This window comes from Falco naumanni, chromosome 19 (genome assembly GCF_017639655.2).
Source record: "Falco naumanni isolate bFalNau1 chromosome 19, bFalNau1.pat, whole genome shotgun sequence".
Taxonomy (NCBI): Eukaryota; Metazoa; Chordata; class Aves; order Falconiformes; family Falconidae; genus Falco; species Falco naumanni.
Window position 1 is genome coordinate 5,626,348 of NC_054072.1, and position 19,162 is coordinate 5,645,509.

Genomic DNA, 19,162 nt, shown 5'->3' on the forward strand with positions numbered 1-19,162 from the left:
TCTCGGTTAAAGTCTTTAATAATTACAAGAATTCCAGATTCATTACAGAAGAGTTTACAACAAATAATATTTCTCCATACAAAGGCAAAATAAACTTTTCAAGTAATAGCATCCTGGCTCTGGAGTCTCAACGCCAGTGACGGGGAGGGAGGGGGCACGAGGCCCCTTCCCTGGCGAGGGGCTGCCCCGGCACTGTGACCGCCTCTGGGACAGAGCCCAGCGGGCACGGGCGGGCAGAGCCTGGTGACACGGTGCCCCGGCTCAGGATGCTCCGGGTGCCGGTAAGGCACTGGCAGGCATCGCCCGGGCAATGGGGACTGCGCAGGGAGCGCATCCCCCAGCTGGGGCCCCAGGCCCCCCCCCCCCCCCCCCGGCTCCCTCCAGAGGGGAGCCAACTGCAGGGGCAGGGGCTGCAGCCCCCTCCCCAGCCACCATCCCGACCCCTCTCTGGCGCTGCCTGAAACACAGGGCACCCTGGCACCCCACGCACCAATATGGTGCCGCAGGTGCCTGGCAGGCACTGGCCAGCCCCAGCCCTGCCAGAGCCCGGGGAGGGGGCGCGGGGGCGCAGGGGCCAGGGAAAGGCCAGGCACGTAATGACAACGTATTCCCAAAAGGCATCGACACAATATTATTATTGTTTAATACAACCCCATATAAAACTGAAGCAGCAGCAGCAATTCTTATTGAGGGACCTAAACTGAAATAGGTTTAGAACATAATTTAAAAAAATAAAAACAGCAAAAGTAGCAAAATATATGAACTTTTTTTTTTTTTTATAGCAACTGATATCTACCAGCCACTAGTACCTTACTACCAAACTGGTATATCTCTGGTAACAACCCTTTTAAAAAGACATGTAAATATATATTCATATTTATACATATTTTTAGTTATGTACACAGGACTTTTGTTTTTAGCACTGTTGTGTTTGGCTGCCTCTATTATCAGTGCTGAGCAATGTATACGCTGTGTCTCCCTCTTCCAAGGTACCGTGGGTTTGGTCAGCAAAGCCCGTTGGTGCTGGCACTGGAGCTGGGGTACCAGCCCCAGAGCACGGTGGGCAGCGAGCACCGCGGCGGCAGGACCCCCACAGTGGCAGGACCCCCACGCTGGCAGGACCCTCGCACCGGCAGGACCCCCACATTGGCAGGACCCCCGCGCCGAGGAGGCTTCCAGACACTGACACTCCCCAGCTCACGCGGCCGCAGAAACCCGGTGCTGCTCTCGGCTTAGTGAGTTCTCCAAGTCGCAGACAAGCCCGGCTCTCCGTGCCCTGCCAGGGTGTGCCATCCCGGGATGGGTGGCTGGCTCCCTGGCCAGGCGCTGCCCACAGGAGAGAATTTCGGCTTAACCAGGCGGGAATATTCAAGCAGACTTCACGGAAAAGAGGTTTTAAAACGAAAAGGAAACACCAGAAAAAACCAACCACCAGAACAAAACCTTCGGGCTGCAGAGAGCTCACAACTAAGGTGGCAGGAGAAGCTGGCATGAGAGTTGGGAGGTTTTGGTTACGTGAGATGCTACGGCTGTGTCTCTGAACCCTTTCTGCAATAGCTCAGCACCACTGGGCTGCGCAGGCAGCATCCGCCGGCAGCCCGCGGGCACGGCCATGGCGTGGCATGGCATGGCAGTCCCTGCTGGCAGTGCCACCCTCAGTGTCGCTTCAGTCCGCCGTTGGTGTGCTGAGGGGGGAACTTGGGAAGGCACGGCTCGTCTGGAAGAGGGTCGTGAGAAAACACAGAGTCCTCCCCCGAGGAGCAGGTGGAGCTGCGGGTGTCTGGGAAGCCGGGAGAATACTGATCCAGCGGCATCGAGAGGTCCAGGTACTCCTGGGAGGGACGAACCCCAAGGATGGGCTCAGGAGGGAACTGGGCATCCCCCAGGGAGCACCCATCCCAGGAAGGGTGGGTGCAGGTAGGGGCTTGTGGGTGTTGGCTCTCCTACCTGGTTGGAGGTCATGGCCACGATCCTATCCAGGTCTTCCACCAGCTGCTTGAAGGTGGGTCTCTGGGAGGGAACGGCGTGCCAGCAGTCCCGCATCATCATGTACCTGGGGCGGAGGTGAGGGCTGAGCCCCGAGGGAGCGGCTGGGGACCCCCCACCCACAGGAGCGGAGCAGCACCCAGGAACAGCCACCGGCACTCGGCCTGGGACCCACGGCCAGCAAAGACGCTATTCCAGGGATTTAGGGCTAATCCCGTGTGGAAGGAAGGAAACCCCCCACCCGTGGGTGCTGGGGAAGGTGCGGGGCTGCCTGGGGAGCTGAGCTAGCCCCTGCGCTGGGGTCACCCTGGGCTTCACTCCTGCTGAAAAGTAACGAAGGGAGATGCTGATTATTGCAAACAGGTTCAGCTGTTGGTTTTGCGGGCTGGGAACTGCCAGGGATGTAACTCTGGCCATCTGCCCGTCCCCCTGCCTGTGCCCTGGGGTGGGTGCTCGTACCCAGAGCCCCCCGACCTGCGCTGCTGCTGCAGCCCTGGCTCCGGGGGTGCAGGGAGGGGAAGCGGGACCAGTCCCCAGCCAGGCGGGGTGCACTGGGGTGCCAGCATCCCCCCCTTCCCCTGCCCAGCCCCACACTCACAGCTCGTTGGTGCAGTTGCTGGGTTTGTCCATCCTGTGCCCTTCCTTCAGCAGCTTGAAGAGCTCCTCGACCGGCACGCCGGGGTAGGGTGAGCCGCCCAGGGTGAAGATCTCCCACAGCAGCACGCCGAAGGACCACCTGCCCGGGGCAAACACACGGCAGACGCTGGGGAGCCCAGCTCGGTGGAGCTGACACCCCCACTTCAAAGCTCCGGGGACAGTTAGAAGTTTGTTTGCTGGGAGGGGCAAGCACTAACAACTTTTGATTCACTCCGCAAGACAAATGAGTCCCAGCACCAAATGTAATTTGGATTCAAAATATTTTGTCTGCTGACACTAATTATATCTTCGTTAAATTAAGATGGATCACATCTGGTGCACTTTGCCACACAGTGCGCATCGTGCTCAGCGGTGGGCAGTGCTGCGCGAGCTGCGGCAGGGCGGACACGACCTTGGCGAGATGCTGTGAGATGCAGGCAGCGACGCCGGCAGCAACAGTGGTGCTGGGTGGGGTGGCCAAGAAGGGCTCACAGCGGAGCACCCAGCAGAAAGTGAGGTTTTCCTCCTGCACCAGCAGTTCTGGCTCCCCATCTCCCCCTGACCCAGCCCACCGCTGGCCAAGCCCGGCAGGGATCACGCATCCCACGGCTGCTACTCACACGTCGCTCTGATGAGTGTATATTCGGTCGAACAGAGCCTCTGGGGCCATCCACTTCACTGGCAAGCGACCCTGCGACACAAGAAAGCCCCCCATCAGCTCTGTGCCGCCAGGAGCAAGGAGGATTCCAGGGGTGGGCAGCCCTGCATGTCCATGGCATTGCCAACATGGACTGGGGCATCCTCCGGCACCGAGAGCGCCGCTGCCCTCGCCCATCACTCACATTCGTTGTCTTCTTGTAGTAATCTATGTGGTGGATGTCACGGGCCAGACCGAAGTCAGCGATCTTCATCACATTATCCTCGGTCACCAGGACATTCCTGGCCGCCAGGTCCCTGTGGATGCACTGACGGAGCACGGGGCCGTCAGGCGGTCCCCAAAGCCCCTGGATGGCTCCCCACGACGAACCAGGCTGGGAAGGAAGGGTGCACCACCACCCCCCCCCCCCCCCCCAAGCCCAGCTGCTGGGCTCCCCATCCCACCATGGCTCTCCGGGAGCTCCTCACCTTCTTGGAGGCCAGGTACTCCATGCCCCGGGCCACCTGGTAGGCGCAGGAGACCAGGTCCTTGAAGGAGAGCTGCTCCTCGGGGACACGGGTGGGGTTGTAGCAGTACTCCATGCCGGGGGGGCCGCCGGGCTTGCAGGTATTCCCGCAAGTTGCCCTTGCTTGCGTATTCCACGATCACATAGAGGGGTCCTGCAGGGAGGGCGGGATGAGCAGCCGGACCCTGGAGCGGGGGCTCCCAACCCCACAGGTGCAGGGTCAGCCCCCTCCCGGCACAGGGGTGGCAGCTGGAGGGGTGGCAGAGGGGATGCCCCCTCCCTGTGCGCACGCCCTCACCGTCCTGCGTGCAGGCTCCCAGCAGGTTGATGATGTTCTTGTGCTTGCCGATCATCTTCATCATCTCCATCTCAGAGATGAGGTCGGACAAGTCCTTCTCCGTGGCGTCGGCTAAACCAGCAGAGAAGGCAGCGGTCAGGGGGGGGGCCAGGCTGGACCCCCACCCCCTGGCATCACACACACCCAGCCCCAGACAGGGCTGCGGCATCGTGCCAGGACCCCCTGTTCTCGTCACCGCTTACATTTGAGCATCTTCACTGCCACCTTGGTCACGCGGTTTGGCTTGTCCTTGTCGAGGCCAATGGCTTCTGCCAGCACCACCTGCCCAAAGCACCCTTCTCCCAGGGGCTTGCCCAGGATCAGCCTGGCGGGAGGAGAGACCCTGAGGTGGGGGTCGGTAGCCGCAGGTTGCTCACCACCATTAGCAAACAGCATCGGCGGTGCCACCATCCCCACCCAGCTCCCACCAGGGACGCTCTGGCAGCTTGTCCCTGGGGCAGGGCGCACGCCGTGGGGACAGGACCTCACCTGTCCCGGGGCAGCTCCCAGCGCGGGTCCTCAGGGAGCTCGTATTCGGAGACGCCGGCCAGCATGGGGGTGCCGCTGGAGGAGAGCCGCGAGGGCCGGACCAGCATCACGCCCGAGTTCATGGAGGAGCTGGAGTCGGCCGACACCTGCAGCGGGGACCGTGGGTTACCTTCATGCAGCGCCCAGGCTGCAGCTGGCTGCCCCACCAGGAGGGACATGCTGACCGGGAGCCATCACACCTCGACCCTGCCCGCAGCCCCCTGCCCGCAGCCCCCCCTGCCCGCACACGGGGCTCCGTCAGCGCTGCTTCCACGTCAGACCCGGGCTAAGTAATCTGTAATTAGTTTCTGGCACGCTGATACCACAAAATATCCAGCCTGGGAGTCCTCCTGTCGCCTCAGTGTGTAAAACACGCTTCTGCTCAAGTATTAAATTGCTGTAAATCCTTCTGGTCTTCCTCATCACCCCCGCCGAGCAGGGGACGAAGAGGGGCTGTGCAGCCCCCCCCGGCTCACTGTGCTGCTGGTGTGGAGTGCGGTCCATGGATGGGGACAAGGCTGGAGAGGGTGGCACGTGCAGCAGGGCAAGGTGGTCCCGGGTCTCCCCCCACCCATCCTCACCTAAAACCTTCCCCCCCGGGAAGGGCAGGAGGGGCAGTAGGTGCAAACAAACCCCCTCTCTACTTTCTGTTACCTGTCTGCGCAGGGGGATGCTCTTGGCCAGCTTGTGCACGGCCAGCTGGCTGTTGAAGTCTGTCTTCTTGGTGGTGTTCTTCATCTTGTAGACGATGATGATCACCACCATGCAGGAGATGAGGAAGGCTCCAATGCAGTAAATGATGATTTCCAGGTAGAGGGGGGATGTCATCATGGCTGGGGTGTCTTCAATGGCTGGGTTGGTGTGAATAGGGTGTCAGTACCCGCCAGGAGCAGAGCAGTGCTGAGGGGAGCCCCCTCGGCTCCTCCCCATGCCCGGTGGGGACACGCTCTGCGTTGCTGAGGCTTCAGAGCAGTGTGTGGTGGGGATCGGGGGACTGCCCACCCACCCTGGTGGGGAAGGCGTTTGTGCACCCCCAGGGCTCCTCACCCCCACGGCCGTGCAATGCCCTTGCAGCATCCACAGGCAGGTGCCTGGGCAGGATGGGGCCCTGGGCTGGGAAGGGGCCAACTGAGAAAGGTTGTGATGGGGTCAGGGGGTGTGTGTAACGACAGCACCTGCGTCCCTTGGCCAAGGCAGCAGGGCTCTCCTGTCGGGGCTGCTCTCCTGCATCGCCCTGCAGGGACAAGGCACCCGGGCACCCCCGGGGATGGGAGCCCTTCCCAGCTGCCATGCCCTGCCCACACTTGGAGCGGCAAGTCCCTTGGGGTCTGGGGGTTACCCTGAGCATGGTGGGATGAAGGGGGCATCCAGCAGTGCCTGGGGATGTGGCAGTCCAGGAATTACTGATAAGGACCGGGCAGAGCTCGGGGCAGAGCAGCCAGAAGCACCTCTGGTGGCAGTGATCTGCCGCGGGACCCCCAGGCTGGCAGGGAGGAGGGTCCTGTGCCATGGGGCAGACCCCGCTTAAGTGGCTGCTGGCGGCAGAGGAGGTGTCAGCGCCGTGAAAAGCTCGGAGCAGCTGCAGCCACATGGCATGGTCCAGGGCAGCTGCAAACCGCAGTGAATCTGGCAGGGTGGGAGCTGCTGTTGCACCCCCCAGCAGCACCCCCAGCCTGACCCCCTCCCAAGAACAGAGCCTCAGAGAGAGGTGTAAGAGTTGAAGATTTCTGTCCCACCTCCGAGCACACCCGGCTGACAAAGCAGTGGCTGATAACAGGGAAAGTTTTTGGCTGGAAAACAACAACCATGCAGCACCCCAAAAACTTTCCCGGTTGCTGTTATCAGGCTTTGGTCCGTGCAGCATTGATGCCTGAGGAGCAGCATCAATGGGGACAGGGGCAGCCGTCCCCAGCAGCACAGCAGAAGCGACACACAGCCCTGGCACGGTCCCGTGCCGCAGGGCAAAGCCAGCTGCCCGGCAGCAGGCAGCACCCCAAACCCTGCTGCTGCCTGGGCGCCCCGTGCCACGCTGCACCGGGCGCTGGCTTTGCCCTGGGGCGCAGGACTAGCGGGGCAGCCCCTGGTTAAGTTCCCCCGCGTATGCATTGCCTGGGCCAGGGAGAGAGCGGGCAGCAGACCCCAGTCGGGGGGTGGAGGGGGGCACACAGCGGGGGGACACGTGCCCCGTCCCGCTCCGGCTGCGGGGAGCAGCCCCGCAGCAATCCCGCTGCACGCCAACTGGCACTGGGTGGGCAGGGGCCGGGGAGCGCTCTCTCCCGGACTGCAATGCATACATTGGAAAGGAGGGAGGAAAGGGAAAGGAAGAGGAGTATATACCTTCGAGAACTGTCAACCATGCAGAGTGATGGGAGATCCCAATAGAATTACCCGCCAAACATGTATACTCCCCAGCATCCTCAAATGAGACATTCCTTAAGTGAAGGACTTCCATTTCTTTGTCTGTTGTGTTAACGCCAGCCGTCTAGAAGGAAAAATGGAAGCAAAAAACGGAGAAGCAAACGACATGAGATCTTCCGGGAAGGAGGCCAGAGAGGAGGGAGAGCCCAGTCTCATTTGCCAGACCCCCAGGGAGCAGACAGAGACCACTGCAGACCTGCTAGAGAGACCCTCAGGATGACCACTCATCCAGGCGGACCTAAAGAGATGCTGGTTAAAAACCCTTCACCAGACTGAGTGTCCTGCCCATCCGAACATGCTGGCAATGGGCTACATGGAGAAATGAACCTCAGGCAGAGCCGGCCGGCTGACTTGTACGACACGGGGAAGCACGAGGATGGAGACAGGAGGGCAGCACAGCCCGGGGGTGCGGCACTGTGTCATCCCCAGCCACATGCAGGAGGGGTGCCCGGGCTGGGTGCGAAGGTGTGGGCTGGCCCACGGCAGCACCCGCCGGGACCTGGGTTTGGTGGTGCCGGACCCCGCAGGCACCGGGGCAGTCCCGGCGCCTGCGTGATGGGGTGAGAGGCACACAGGAGGAACACAGAGACACAAACACACACACACACAGAGCACAGAACCTAGCCGGCCCCACTGAGTATTTTTCCATGGCTTGTCGCACCAGAAACACAGCAGAAACAAGAGAGCCCAGAGTTTTGTTTTCCACCGTCGGGGACTGACGGTCCAAGGAAACACCCCGCCGGGTGTTCTTCCGATTACCTTTCGCCAGAGGTCTGGTGACAGTGAGCCACGCAGACTGGTTGGCCTCGCCAATATAATTGGAAACCTTACAAACATACTCCCCGCTCTCCGCCTCTGTCACATTATACAGGGTCAGCACCTCCGCATCAGAGCTATTAATCCCCGAGTGCTGGAACAGACCAACAACATGGAGTCACATTGATGGGTCAGCAACGGCAGCGCCCGGAGCACCAGCACCAGCTCTGCTAGCCCAAGGGCTGCTCCCCCCGGTACCCGCTGCTGGGCAGGAGGGATGGGGCTGCGCCCGGGGGTCGCAGGAGGCAGGGACAGACCATCACGGGGCTGCGATCCTGCTCCCCGCTGCAACCCAGCCAGGGGCACGGCTGGGGATGGCCGCACGCCTGGCGTTTTGCACAGCAACTGGTTTGCTCGCCGTCAGCAGGACCGCTGGCATGCTGGGACAGACCAGGGGCTCAGCCCCCCGCGCCCAGCTCCGTGCTTGCTCCCTGGGCCAGCCCACCCTGCCCCACCGCATGTGCCTTTTGGGCTCAAAAGGGTCTGCGCCGCCTGCGTGCGGCCGAGGAGCCAGGCAGCCACCCCGTGCTCTTGTGGAGCTCCCCGGTGTGGAGCTGGGCAGGCTGGTGATAGCTGTGGCAGTCCAGCTGCCTCACGGCCCCCAGCCAGTGGCCCCCAGCCCTAGGTAGCTCCTCTAGCCCACCAAGGAGCACGGCCACCATCCCACACGGCTGCCGCTGCCCCGCTCCTGCCCCACGGTTCCACAGGGATGCGGGCTGGGGCAGCCCGGCGTGCGGCTTTACCTTCAGGATCTGCACGTAGGGCAGGTTGTCGGGGCCGATCTTGCTGCCGTTCACCTCAATGTGCTTCAGCCACTGGATGTGGGGCTGGGGGTCACTGTAGACCTTGCAGACAAACTCCACGTTGCTGCCCAGGGCCACCGTCTTGTTGGCAGGCAGCCCTGCCTGCAGGATGGGCCGGTGTGGGGACCGCTCTGCGGGACGTGGGGACCACAGGGCACCTTACGATGGGGCTCAGGGGGCTCAGCCACCCACCCACAGGGAAGCACCTGCCTTGCGCAGGGGGTGCACCCTGCACCCCCCCACCCCTACGCATGAGGAACCCCGGCTTGGGGGGTCGGCACTGATGCACCCGGCAGAGCTGTGGCGTCCCCTTCCCCAGGGCCCCCCACCCCCCACCCCAGCAGGGTGAGAGCAGCCAGGAGGGGCTGCAGATGGGGACAGGTGACATCCCAGTGTGGGGACAGGGACTTCAGTACCTATTTGGGGGGGGTCAGAGGTCAAACAAACCTAACGAGGGCCCCGGCCGTTAACAAAGCGGCTGCCACTGTGGTGAGTCAGCATTAACAAACCCCTTTGTTCACCTCGCTGACTGTTCCCTTCAGTTTGCTCAGTGTAATCAAATTAAATCACATTTTTAATGGTTCATTTACTGGCATTTAGAGCAGCTCCACATGTGGAACTGCTCAGACCAGCCTTCCCAGCTGGGAATTATGGCTAATAAGGCGATTAGAAAAAGTTTCTGTCTGGTCTATGAAATTATTTCCACCACAATTAAAAAATCCTCAGAACGGGCCGAGGTGAACCTTCCGCCTGGCCTGGTCCGAGGGCGCGCTGCGCCACGGGGATGCGCACGGGGCAGGCGGCTCCCCACTCCCAGCCTTGCGGGGTGCAGCACCCATTTCTGCTGGGGAAGGTTGGGGTGGATAGGGACCCAGGGCAAGCCCCCCCCCCCAGCCCTGTGCTCCTCACCCACGACATCCAGCTGGTAGGTGTGGTTGATGCTCCCGTACTTGTTCTCCACGATGCACGTGTAGTTGCCTTTATCAGATGGCACCACCGAGTCCATGATGATGCTCCAGGTCGCGTAGCGGACCTTGAGGGAACAGGGATGACGACAGAGCCGGTTACGTGCAGAGTGCTGGCAGGCTGGAGCACAGGAGCCCCCGTTCCCGTTCCCATCAGTGCTGGCTCAGCCCCCCGGCCCCCGCCGTACAGACAGGACATAAATCTCCCTTTGAGGTCACCTTTCCCCTTTCCTACAGAGGGACCGTAATTGCTCCCAGCTGTCCCAGGACAGCCTCACCGCGGAGCCAACTGCACTGAGAAGCAGATGTTGTGAGCCGAGCGCGATGGCCTTGCCCAGCGCACAGGGACACCCCTCTCCAGCGGCCCCAGCGTGCGGAGGGAACAGACCGGCATTGTTCCCCCGCCGCGACAGCCCAGGAAGAGTTGCTTCCCCCGGCCAGCTCCGGGGCTCGGATCCGTGCTGCTCCCCACGGCCAGCCCCTCGGTGAGGGCACCATGCTGGTCAGGGTGCAGCCCGGGTGTTTCACACTGTCCACCCAGGACACCTCCATGGGTGCTGCTGACCGGGCACGTCTCCTCTGGATGGGTCCCAGTGGCTCGGCTGGGCTGTGAGAGCTCCCCAGGTCCCTCCCAGCCACGGGGACGGCTCCCCTACCCCCAGCCCCTGCCCCTGCTGGATCTGGCTGTAGCTCCTCCTGGCAAGACCTCCCTAAGAGGGAGGGCGGCTGCATTCCTCCCTCCCAGCTGGAAACTGGTTATTTCCACAGTCCTGCATTTCAGCCCCAGTAGCTATCCAGGGCACCCTGCTGTTACCGTCCAGGAGGCCACAGTGCTGCCAGCAGCCCTTCTCCCCACTACCCGCGAGCCCGCATCCCTCCCTGGGACGTGCTACATGGAGCCAAGAGCCGTGACGTGGCCACATTCCTGCTGCTCGTGGCACCTGGCTGGAGCCTGCGGCACGCAGGGCCACGGCCAGGTCCCATTTGCACAGCGTGGCGCCTGACTCGGCGACGAGCGAGCACCCAAAGCTCAGGGGTCCTGCCCAGGGAGACACCCACCGAGGGGTGCAAGCCCCGAGCGGGCTGCAGCCCCGCTCCAGAAAACTGAGAGATGAAAAAAGGGGACGGTTCTCCCTTGTAGGGTCACCTGGGGGGTCCCGGGGCTGGGGACAGCAGCCCAGGGTGCTGGAGCAGTGTGGTTCACCCTCTGCTTTGGGGAAGGGATAACTCGGGGGGTCCCGGCACGCTGGTCCCACCGCTGGGGCTCTTCTGCAGCAGCAGCAGCAGCAACCCCACTGCAGGATCGGAGCGGTGGGAAGGGGAAAGCTGAGCCCCCCGCAGCGCTGCAGCCACCTGCCAGCTCAGGGAGCCAACGTGGCCCCGTACAGGGGCCAGGGCACCCCCAGACCCAGCCCGCGTCCCCAGGCTGCTGGCACAGCTCCTGCTGACCACTGATGGGCAGTGGAGGGGCTCTTCCACCCCGGGGCTGCCAGGCACCCCCGAGAGCCCCCGCGCCTGCCAGGGACGCCAAGACCCACTCCCCTCAGAGGGGGGATTAGGGGAAGCCGGCAAGGGCAGGCTGGCTCTGTCCGCCGCCCCCTCCCCCAGAGGTTTTGCTGGTGCAAACATGACCCAGAAGCAGGTCACTGCCGTAGGGCTATTTTGCAACAGGAATGTCAGAGAGGCCCATCTGCCCTTGCTGGGGGCTGTGCGGACAGGGGGCTTGGTGCCTCTTAAGCTGCAGAGCCCCCTCCCAGTCCTCCCCCTTCCTGCGCCGCCCCCAGAGTCCCCCAGCCCCGGCCCCCTGAGGTGACAGAGGCTGCACCCGCCAGCCTGAGCCCCCCGCAGTGTGCAGCCCCGTGCCGCCCTGCCCCCCCTGGCTCCTGTACCTTGTACCCCCCGATGCGGTGGTCAGGTTTGAACTCCTTGCCATTCTTCAGCCAGCGCAGCGTGGGGTTGGGCGTCCCACTCGACGGACACTTGAATTTCACCGTTTTGGCGGCAGGAACAGCGTGGAGCTTCTTCTCCATCTTCTCGGGATAGGTCCAGTAGGGAGCGATAGCCTCTGGGGAGCAGAGCCGGGGGCTCAGCACTGCCGAAACCCACCAGGGCTTCAGCCACAGGGAGCTCCAGTGTTTTGCTCCTGGTTTAAGCCCGAGGATGCCCAGAGCAGGGCTAAGCTGGAGAGGTGCCAGCAGCCGAGCCTGGCTCTGGCAGGGAGGGGAGGCGAGTCACAGCCACCCTGCGGGGCCCTTTCTTTGCGAGGTGCCCCGGGCTGGAGCAGGAGCCCCTGCCCGCCCTCGTCTGCCCTTCTCCATCCCCGGGCAAGGCTCGCAAGTGTGCCCAGCCTCCCCTCACCCCTGCCAAAGGCCAGGGCAGCACCAGGAGCAAACCCGTCTTGCACGTACGGTTTGGCTTGGTGTTATCCGCCTCCTTCTCCTCCGAAGAGGAATCATCTTCATCATCATCATCCTCCGCAGAGGGGAGCGCGTCTGCAAGAGAAGAGACGGGCCGGCTGAACATCCGTGCGCAGACCCTTCCCAAGCGGGGCCAGTCAGCAACTGGAACACCGTGGGTCGGTGGCACGGGTCCGTGCCCCGCAGGGCAGCGCAGCGCTGATGCACGGTGGGGAGGCACGGGGAGTCCGGGTGAATGCTGTGCGTGCCCGCAAGCACAGCCAGGGCTGACAGTGCTGCTGTCCCGCTGCTCACAGCCTGTAGACACTGTGGACCATTCTGCCCACAGAGGTGATGTCAGAGCTCCATGTCGTGTGTCCAAGCATGACTCTCACCCAGTGCCTGGTGCCACCAACCCCTCTGGGGCAGCGGCCGAGACACTGCGGGCACAGAAACGCCCCAACCCTCAGTGAACACCTCCCGATCTCGAGCGTTTGCTCTTCTCCAGCCTCACACTCCATCAATGCCAACACGGACCTCAGCTCAGCCCAGCGTGTGCCCACTCCTGCAGGCAGCCCCCCCCCCAGCCCCATGCAAACGGGTGACAACCTCTGGCTGCTTCTTCCTGCACCGCAGGCAGGTGGGAGGTCACTGCACCGTGCTGGTAACCCCTCCAGGCACCCCCAGATCCCAGGTCCACCCGAACTCACTGCACAGCCGGGCAGATCCACACGTAGCCGGTGCACGTGCCGGCAAGCATGCAAAGGTGTGCAGAGGCAGCCTGCTCCTCGCTCCACAGCCTGGCCCCGGGGCTGCCCCTTCCCTGCACGCCCGGGGCCGCTACGAACCTGAGACGTTCACGGAGAAGTAGGTGGTCTCACTTCCCGAGGGGCTGTTGGTCATGCAGGCATAGAGCCCTGAGTCCTCAGGCACCGCGTCCCTGACCTCTACCTCCTCCCCGGTAATGCGCGTTCGGTTGTTCTCGGCCAGCTGGACGCCGTCGCGCACCCAGTTGATGCTCTGGACGTCATCCCTCAGCCGGCAGCGCAGCTGGAGGAGGTCACCGGGGTGGGCCGAGTAGGACTCCACTTCGATTTTTGCTTTGGGCAGAACTGGAGGAGTTAGGAGAGAGAAGAAGAAGGGGAAAAAAAAAAAAAAAAAAAGAGAGAAAGAAAAGAAATAGAAACCAAAGGAGACCATGCTGCTGCTGCCACGGCTCTGTGTTAATGAGGCAACATGCGTGCTGGGATGCTCCTGCTGCGGCAGCGAGGACCGGCTGCCCCAGTGAGCCCAGGGCAGGGGAGCCAGCGGCTGCAGAGCGCAGGGGAGGCAGAGGCAGAGCACCCCGAGCAGCGCCAAGTGCTTCATTGCCACAGCAGGACCTGCTCGGTGGCGGGGCTGTTCAAACGCATTCTCACCCCCCTCGGTCTCTTAGGAAGCACTGCTCGGCCCAGAGGGAGCAAGCCATGGCAGGGGCTTTGAAACAGAGGAGAAAGGGGGCAACCTGAGCCAGCAGCGGCTGCTTGGGCAGGACCCAGCCTCTCCCAGGAGCATCCCAAAGCCCTGCTCGGCTCTGACACTGCACAGGGGTCTCAGGATCCCCAACACCATGAGCAGGCAGCCAGCAAAGCAGGCCAGGGTCCCCATGCCACCAGGACCCTCACCCTGGTTAGAGCGTTTCGGGGCAGGGACAGGAAGGGCAGGGGGACGAGGGGGCTGCGGCAGGACAGCAGGCAGGGGAGCGAGGGTCTGCGAGAGCAGCATCGCTGGGAAAGGTCAGCCCAGGGGAGCTCTGGTGAAACAGGTGCCGGCTGCAGCGCTGCCGTTCGCAGCAACCCCGGGCAGGGAGGACTGCAGCTGCTCCCCGATGCGACATTTGTGAGAGCAGCACAAAGATCCTTTCTCTCCATCCCGCTGCTATGTGATCTTGTCTCTCCTGGCCCTGGTCATGCAGATACAGCTCTGTCCTCTAGTGCTGCTCCCCACCCTCCGTGGTGGTGTGCAAATGGCTCTCCTGGTCCTGGGCTTGGTGCGGACAACTGGGTTTCAAACCATCTCTTCCAGTTTCGCGGCCCGAGGAAGGGTTCAGGCTGTTGCAGCTCCACAAGGTGCTGAGGCTCCCTGCGATGGTGCAGGGTGGATGCAGCGTGAGCATCATCCTAGGAACAAGGCCCACGGGCTGGTGTGTGCGGCTGTAGGTCCTGAGCCTGCACGGAGGAGCACGTGGCACCACTGCAAGCATCTCTCTCAGGGGCTAGAGCTGCTTGGCAGCATCCTGGAAGGCAGCACCGCATTCCCACTGCACCTCCGGGCTGGTGGCAGGCCAGCCTCAGGCAGGCTGAGGGCAAGAGCCGGTGGTGCCATGGCGGCACAGCCAAGGCTCTCCACAGTGCAACTGCTCTGTATCAGAGGGGTCCACAGCAGGGGCTGGAAAATCCTCACAAACCCTGTGCAGGCAGCCCAGCAGAAACAATCTGGAAATGTCGAAACTTCAGCTGGTCTGTGGCTCAAGAGCCGCTCCCTGCCGAGGACTGAGGTGCACGGCAGGCACAGAGCCCACAGGCGCTGTACTCCATGGGGTCACTCCACAGTCACGGGGGCAAGAGCAAAGCCACAGGTCTCACTTGGGACCCAGGTGGCCCCCAGCGAGTGCGGCAATTTGCAGGACAGCAGCTAATCACAAATGCCCACAGCATTGGAGGGTGCAGCCTCACCGCACCACTCATGTGCCCACTCTTGGTGCCCGCTGAGCTGGACAAGTACACCCTCTTCTCCCCTCCTCTCCCCTGAACAGCCATGGAGCAGCTCGTCCTGGGCCCACCAGCTGCCGAAAGCTGGCAGAGGGTCTCTGCCTGCACTAGACCCTTCTGGTCAACCCTTGTCCTGAGCTGTGCCAAGGCAGGCTGGCAGCGAGCCGTGCGGGGCTGGGGCCATCAGCAAGGCTCCGCTCCTCCCAGGACCCACCACCGCTGGCTCCCTGCTGCCAAAAATGAAAGCTCCGCTCTCCAGACACTCTCATTTACCGCATCACGATCTGCACTTCACTTTCCGGCCACTTTTCTTATCCTTGTACTATGAGAATCTTCATGGGAAAAATGTCTTTGAGCAGCTCCAGAGTTTCTGCTTTTTCTTTTGCTTAGCACTTGAAGGAAAACAGCATGCTGGGGTCAAATTCACTTTCTTCAGCTGCTAGAAGACCAAAGGCCAGGGCTCCAGTTCCACCAGTACAGGGCTACCAAGCGTTTTAATGTGGAAGGTGAAGCCTGGTGGGACTCCCTTAGGTGGTGGGGGAAGGGTCTTGCTTTTGCAATCCCATTTTCTCCCTGGCTTTCTCTCATAGCCTTGCAGGACGGGCACTTCGAGTAGCTCTGATTTGTTTTTCAAGTGATTAGTCACAGGCATCTTCCAATGCACACAATGCGGCAGTGATGTCCCGTCACCGTCTGTCTGAACACCGTGGGACTCAGTAACACAACGCCCTCCTGTGCACCCCGACCCCCTTCTCAAACAGCAAGGTCAGCGAGCGATATAACAGCCATGAGAACACAAACCAGCAGAAACACGGAGCTGCAGCCACAGCAGTATCTGCCCTTATCTTGGTCCCTCTACCTCGCCGTGCTCGGCTCTGCCCTCCCACACACACTGACAAACTTATTCCTTATTGAATAGATTAACCTGCAGAAGGTGACCAGAGCTGCCAAGGTCGTCCTCCCACTGCAAATGTCCCCTGATGTCCCTGCCGCCTGTCCCCAGCTGCCCGCATGCTGCCACACGAGGAGCCCCGTGCAGGTCTGGGGTCCTACAGAGCACTGTGGGTGCTGCTGGACCTGCGGGATCCCCCCCACACCACAACGGAACTGATGCTGGGCCAGGATCAGTTTTGGCCAGCGCAACACCACTGGGTCCAGGAGCTCGTACTGGTCACCTCCTCCCCGAGCCTGCCGCAGGGACTGCCAGGGGCTCCTGCCCATCGGCTCGCCCAGGAGGGTCTGCAGGAAAACCTGCCTGCATTGGTGTGGGGAGCAAAGATCCTGCCTGCCCCTCTCAACTGGATCTGCAGGCTGGGGAAAAGGTGGCCTGGGGGTAAAAAAGGTCTTTGGAGGGAAGGAAAACTTCGAGCCACCCCAGTCTGGCACCAGGGAGGCAGCGTCCCGGTGTCCCATGGGCACAGCATCGCGTGGGTCCTCGGGCACCCTGAGGAAGTGCCACCGCTCCTTCATGCCATCGAGCCGCAGGCTCTGCCGTGCCAAGGAGCCTGGCCAGGCGGGCGCCCCAGGGGTCCACCGGCGTGTGGCCAGATCGCCTTTCAAAGGCAGCAGCCCCCTCTGCCAGCCCCTCCGAGCCAGAGGCTGTTTTGCATTAACAGCATGACCAGGGAGGCACTGAGGCGTCGAGTGTGATGGACGGGAGAGGGAAGGCAGAGGCCAAGGCAGGATCCTGCCCTTTGGTAACCCAAAGCACATCTCTGGCACTCAGGGATAAGGCGGAAAACACAGCATGGTGGGAACGGCCTGAAAACGAATTCACAGGCTAATGAGCATATCCAGGTTAGCTCACCCTGCGGGCGGGAGCGGGGCCGGCCCGCTTGGACGATGCTGCGGCGGGGCGGCCCTGGCACGCAGACAGTACGGTGGCTGCCGGGGCAGCCCTGCTGGCACCGGGGCAGCCCGGCTCACGCGGCAGCTGATGGATGCACAGACGTCCCACTGGAAATGCAGCCTCTCTGCACACCCAGGGAGGGCGGCGGGGGGGCACCGGGAGCGCCATGGTCCTGGGCTGCCCCTTGCCTGGCAGCAGCCGGCGGTGAGCCACCGCCGTGTTACCGGCGAGCCCTCCACGTATGTCAGTTAGGGTGAGCCCGTTTGATTGCTGCACTCCATCAGCCTGAAATGTCTCTTTCTCATGTTCTGCTCTTCTGTAACCTAAACCAAGGCACCAGGTGCAGCCCCTCCGCAGAGCTGCCGGCCCGGCCGGCTGCTCCATCGGGGCGCGAGCAAGCCCCGAGCAGGCCACCTGAGCAAAAGCTTAATCAGCCAGACAAACGCTTGGCTCTCCTCCCCGGGCCCTTGCCTGCCCCTGCGCCACACAGCAAGGCTCTGGATGCTCCCAGCATCGCACAGCGCTTGGTGGGTGCTGGGCAATCCCTGGCATGGGTGGGATTCCCCACCCCAGGCAGGCTGCAGGGGTGCTCACAGCCCCCTTGGAGCAAAACAGGGCAAGAGTGAGGAGAGCCAACAAAATACCAGCAGCGCCTGCTGCTCGCCTGCCCGGAGAAAGCAGCAAAACACACATTAGGTCTGGCACATCTAAACTATCTGCTGTTCCCTTTTTAACTTAAACTCTTGAGGATGGGCAAGGCAAGGGCAGCTCCAGCCCAGCCAGATCACGCTTCTGCCTTCAAAAGAGCCCAAAAAGTAGATGCACGCTGCAATGCCCGAGCAGCCCGCCATGGGTTTATTACTTTATTCCAGCTTTGAAACGGAACTGAAAGCAGAGCTGAGCCTAGCGAGCGCTGGCCAGATGGAGAGTGTCACCAAGTGCATTTAACTGTCACCGGCTCCCCTGGGGCTGGCCCCCCCCGATGGGGACAGCAGGGCACAGGGACACGGGGCGGCAGCCCTGGGGAGGGGAGCGGCACAGATTAACCTTCACCCCCCAGTTCTGCCCGTGCGCCCCCAGCCGTGCCCGCACACAGCGGCACAGCCCCCCAGAGCGGTGCAGCCATGGGCCGTGCTGGCGATGGCGATGGCAATAAAGCGGCCAACAAAGCGGCGCGGGGACAATGCGGGCGGGGGGCGCGGGGCCGGGGCCGCCGGTTGCCCTGGAGACCCCAGCGGGGCTTTCCGAAGGTATTTCCTGAAGAAAAAGCACACACATGCCCGGCAGCCCCGCTAATCCCAACAGGAAGCGCTTACCGGGATGTGGGATTGGCTTCTTTCTTATTTAAAAAGCTCCTCGCCCTGCTGCCCCCCCCCCCCAGCTCGGGGGGTGGGGGGGGGGGATGCCCCGAGGGGAGATGCCCCGCGCAGCACCCTTGCATCCCTGCTGCTCACAGGGATCCTGCTGCACATCCCCAGCTCCCCTTCCCGGGGACAGGCTGCAGAGGGAGATGACAGTAGGCAAGCACCAGGGGCTCGGGGCACCCATGGCTCTTCCAGGGGGGCTCGGGGCACCCATGGCTCTTCCAGGGGGGCTCGGGGCACCCATGGCTCTTCCGGGGGGGCTCGGGGCACCCATGGCTCTTCCTGACCAAGCCAGCCTGGGAGGCAGTGGACTTCTTGCCACTCTCTGGGTCCCTGGATGCTTCCTCCGGCAGGGAGAGAGGGATTTATGTACTGCTCCAGGCGCTCCTGCTCTTCCTAGCCTGCACGTCGTCGAATGAAGCAGCACTTAATTAACAGGCGCGTTGGTAGTTTGCAAAGCTGTCAGAATAAATCCACCCCTTCCCCCCCAGACACCCCCGGCCACGCTCAGAGCTCTGCAGCAGAGAGGAGCCCTTGGGGGCAGCAGCCTGGGGCACAGACACTGGCCCATCAGCTCTCCATAGGCATGGGACAGCCGCGGGGGGGGGGGGGGGGTCCCCCCCACCTCGGGGGGCACAAGCGAGCACCCCAACCTGCACACGTGCCTATGGCTTTTTGCAATAACCGCTGGCTTTGCCTGGGCCCTGGCTCACTGCCGATGCAGGCAGAGTTCGCGTTCCTCTCCCCACATCTCTCCCGGCCAGCCTGAGGCTTATTGCACGTGGAGGGGGGAGCCAGCCAGCCAGCCCCCAGACACGTGGGGGGGGGGACCCCTGCACCCACCCGGTGTGGCTCTGCTCACCGTGGGGCAGCTCTGCAGCCCAGGCTCCAACAGAGCACTCCTGCTTTTCCCTAAGACTCATATTTCTCTTTTTCCTCCTCAATTAAGGGCTGGAGTGACAGCATCCGAGTGGAAAGGCGGGAGACAGGGAACAATGCCTGCTCGACAGCCTGGGAGGGGAAGGCAGCGGCGTGATGCCCCAGAAGACACAACGATGCCCTGGGGAACAAGTGTCTGCGGCAACTAGTGTCTGGGGAAGAGGAGGGCTCGGAGGTGTGTGTGGGGGCTGCTCCCCCCCCCGCCCCCTCCC

General features: G+C 62.5%; 1 protein-coding gene across 1 annotated transcript in view; it reads right to left on the bottom strand.

Annotated features, from left to right (window-relative positions):
- The window catches only part of FGFR1 (fibroblast growth factor receptor 1), a 29,923-nt gene continuing 10,761 nt past the window's right edge, over positions 1-19,162 (bottom strand). The window contains 17 exon segments of the mRNA XM_040617922.1: positions 1-1,832; positions 1,948-2,053; positions 2,585-2,722; positions 3,243-3,313; positions 3,465-3,587; positions 3,748-3,870; positions 3,872-3,939; positions 4,084-4,194; positions 4,326-4,447; positions 4,612-4,757; positions 5,305-5,501; positions 6,988-7,132; positions 8,628-8,818; positions 9,597-9,720; positions 11,542-11,717; positions 12,061-12,144; positions 12,897-13,160. Of these exon segments, the coding sequence (XP_040473856.1) occupies positions 1,656-1,832; positions 1,948-2,053; positions 2,585-2,722; positions 3,243-3,313; positions 3,465-3,587; positions 3,748-3,870; positions 3,872-3,939; positions 4,084-4,194; positions 4,326-4,447; positions 4,612-4,757; positions 5,305-5,501; positions 6,988-7,132; positions 8,628-8,818; positions 9,597-9,720; positions 11,542-11,717; positions 12,061-12,144; positions 12,897-13,160 (2,366 nt within the window). The 3' untranslated portion in view covers positions 1-1,655.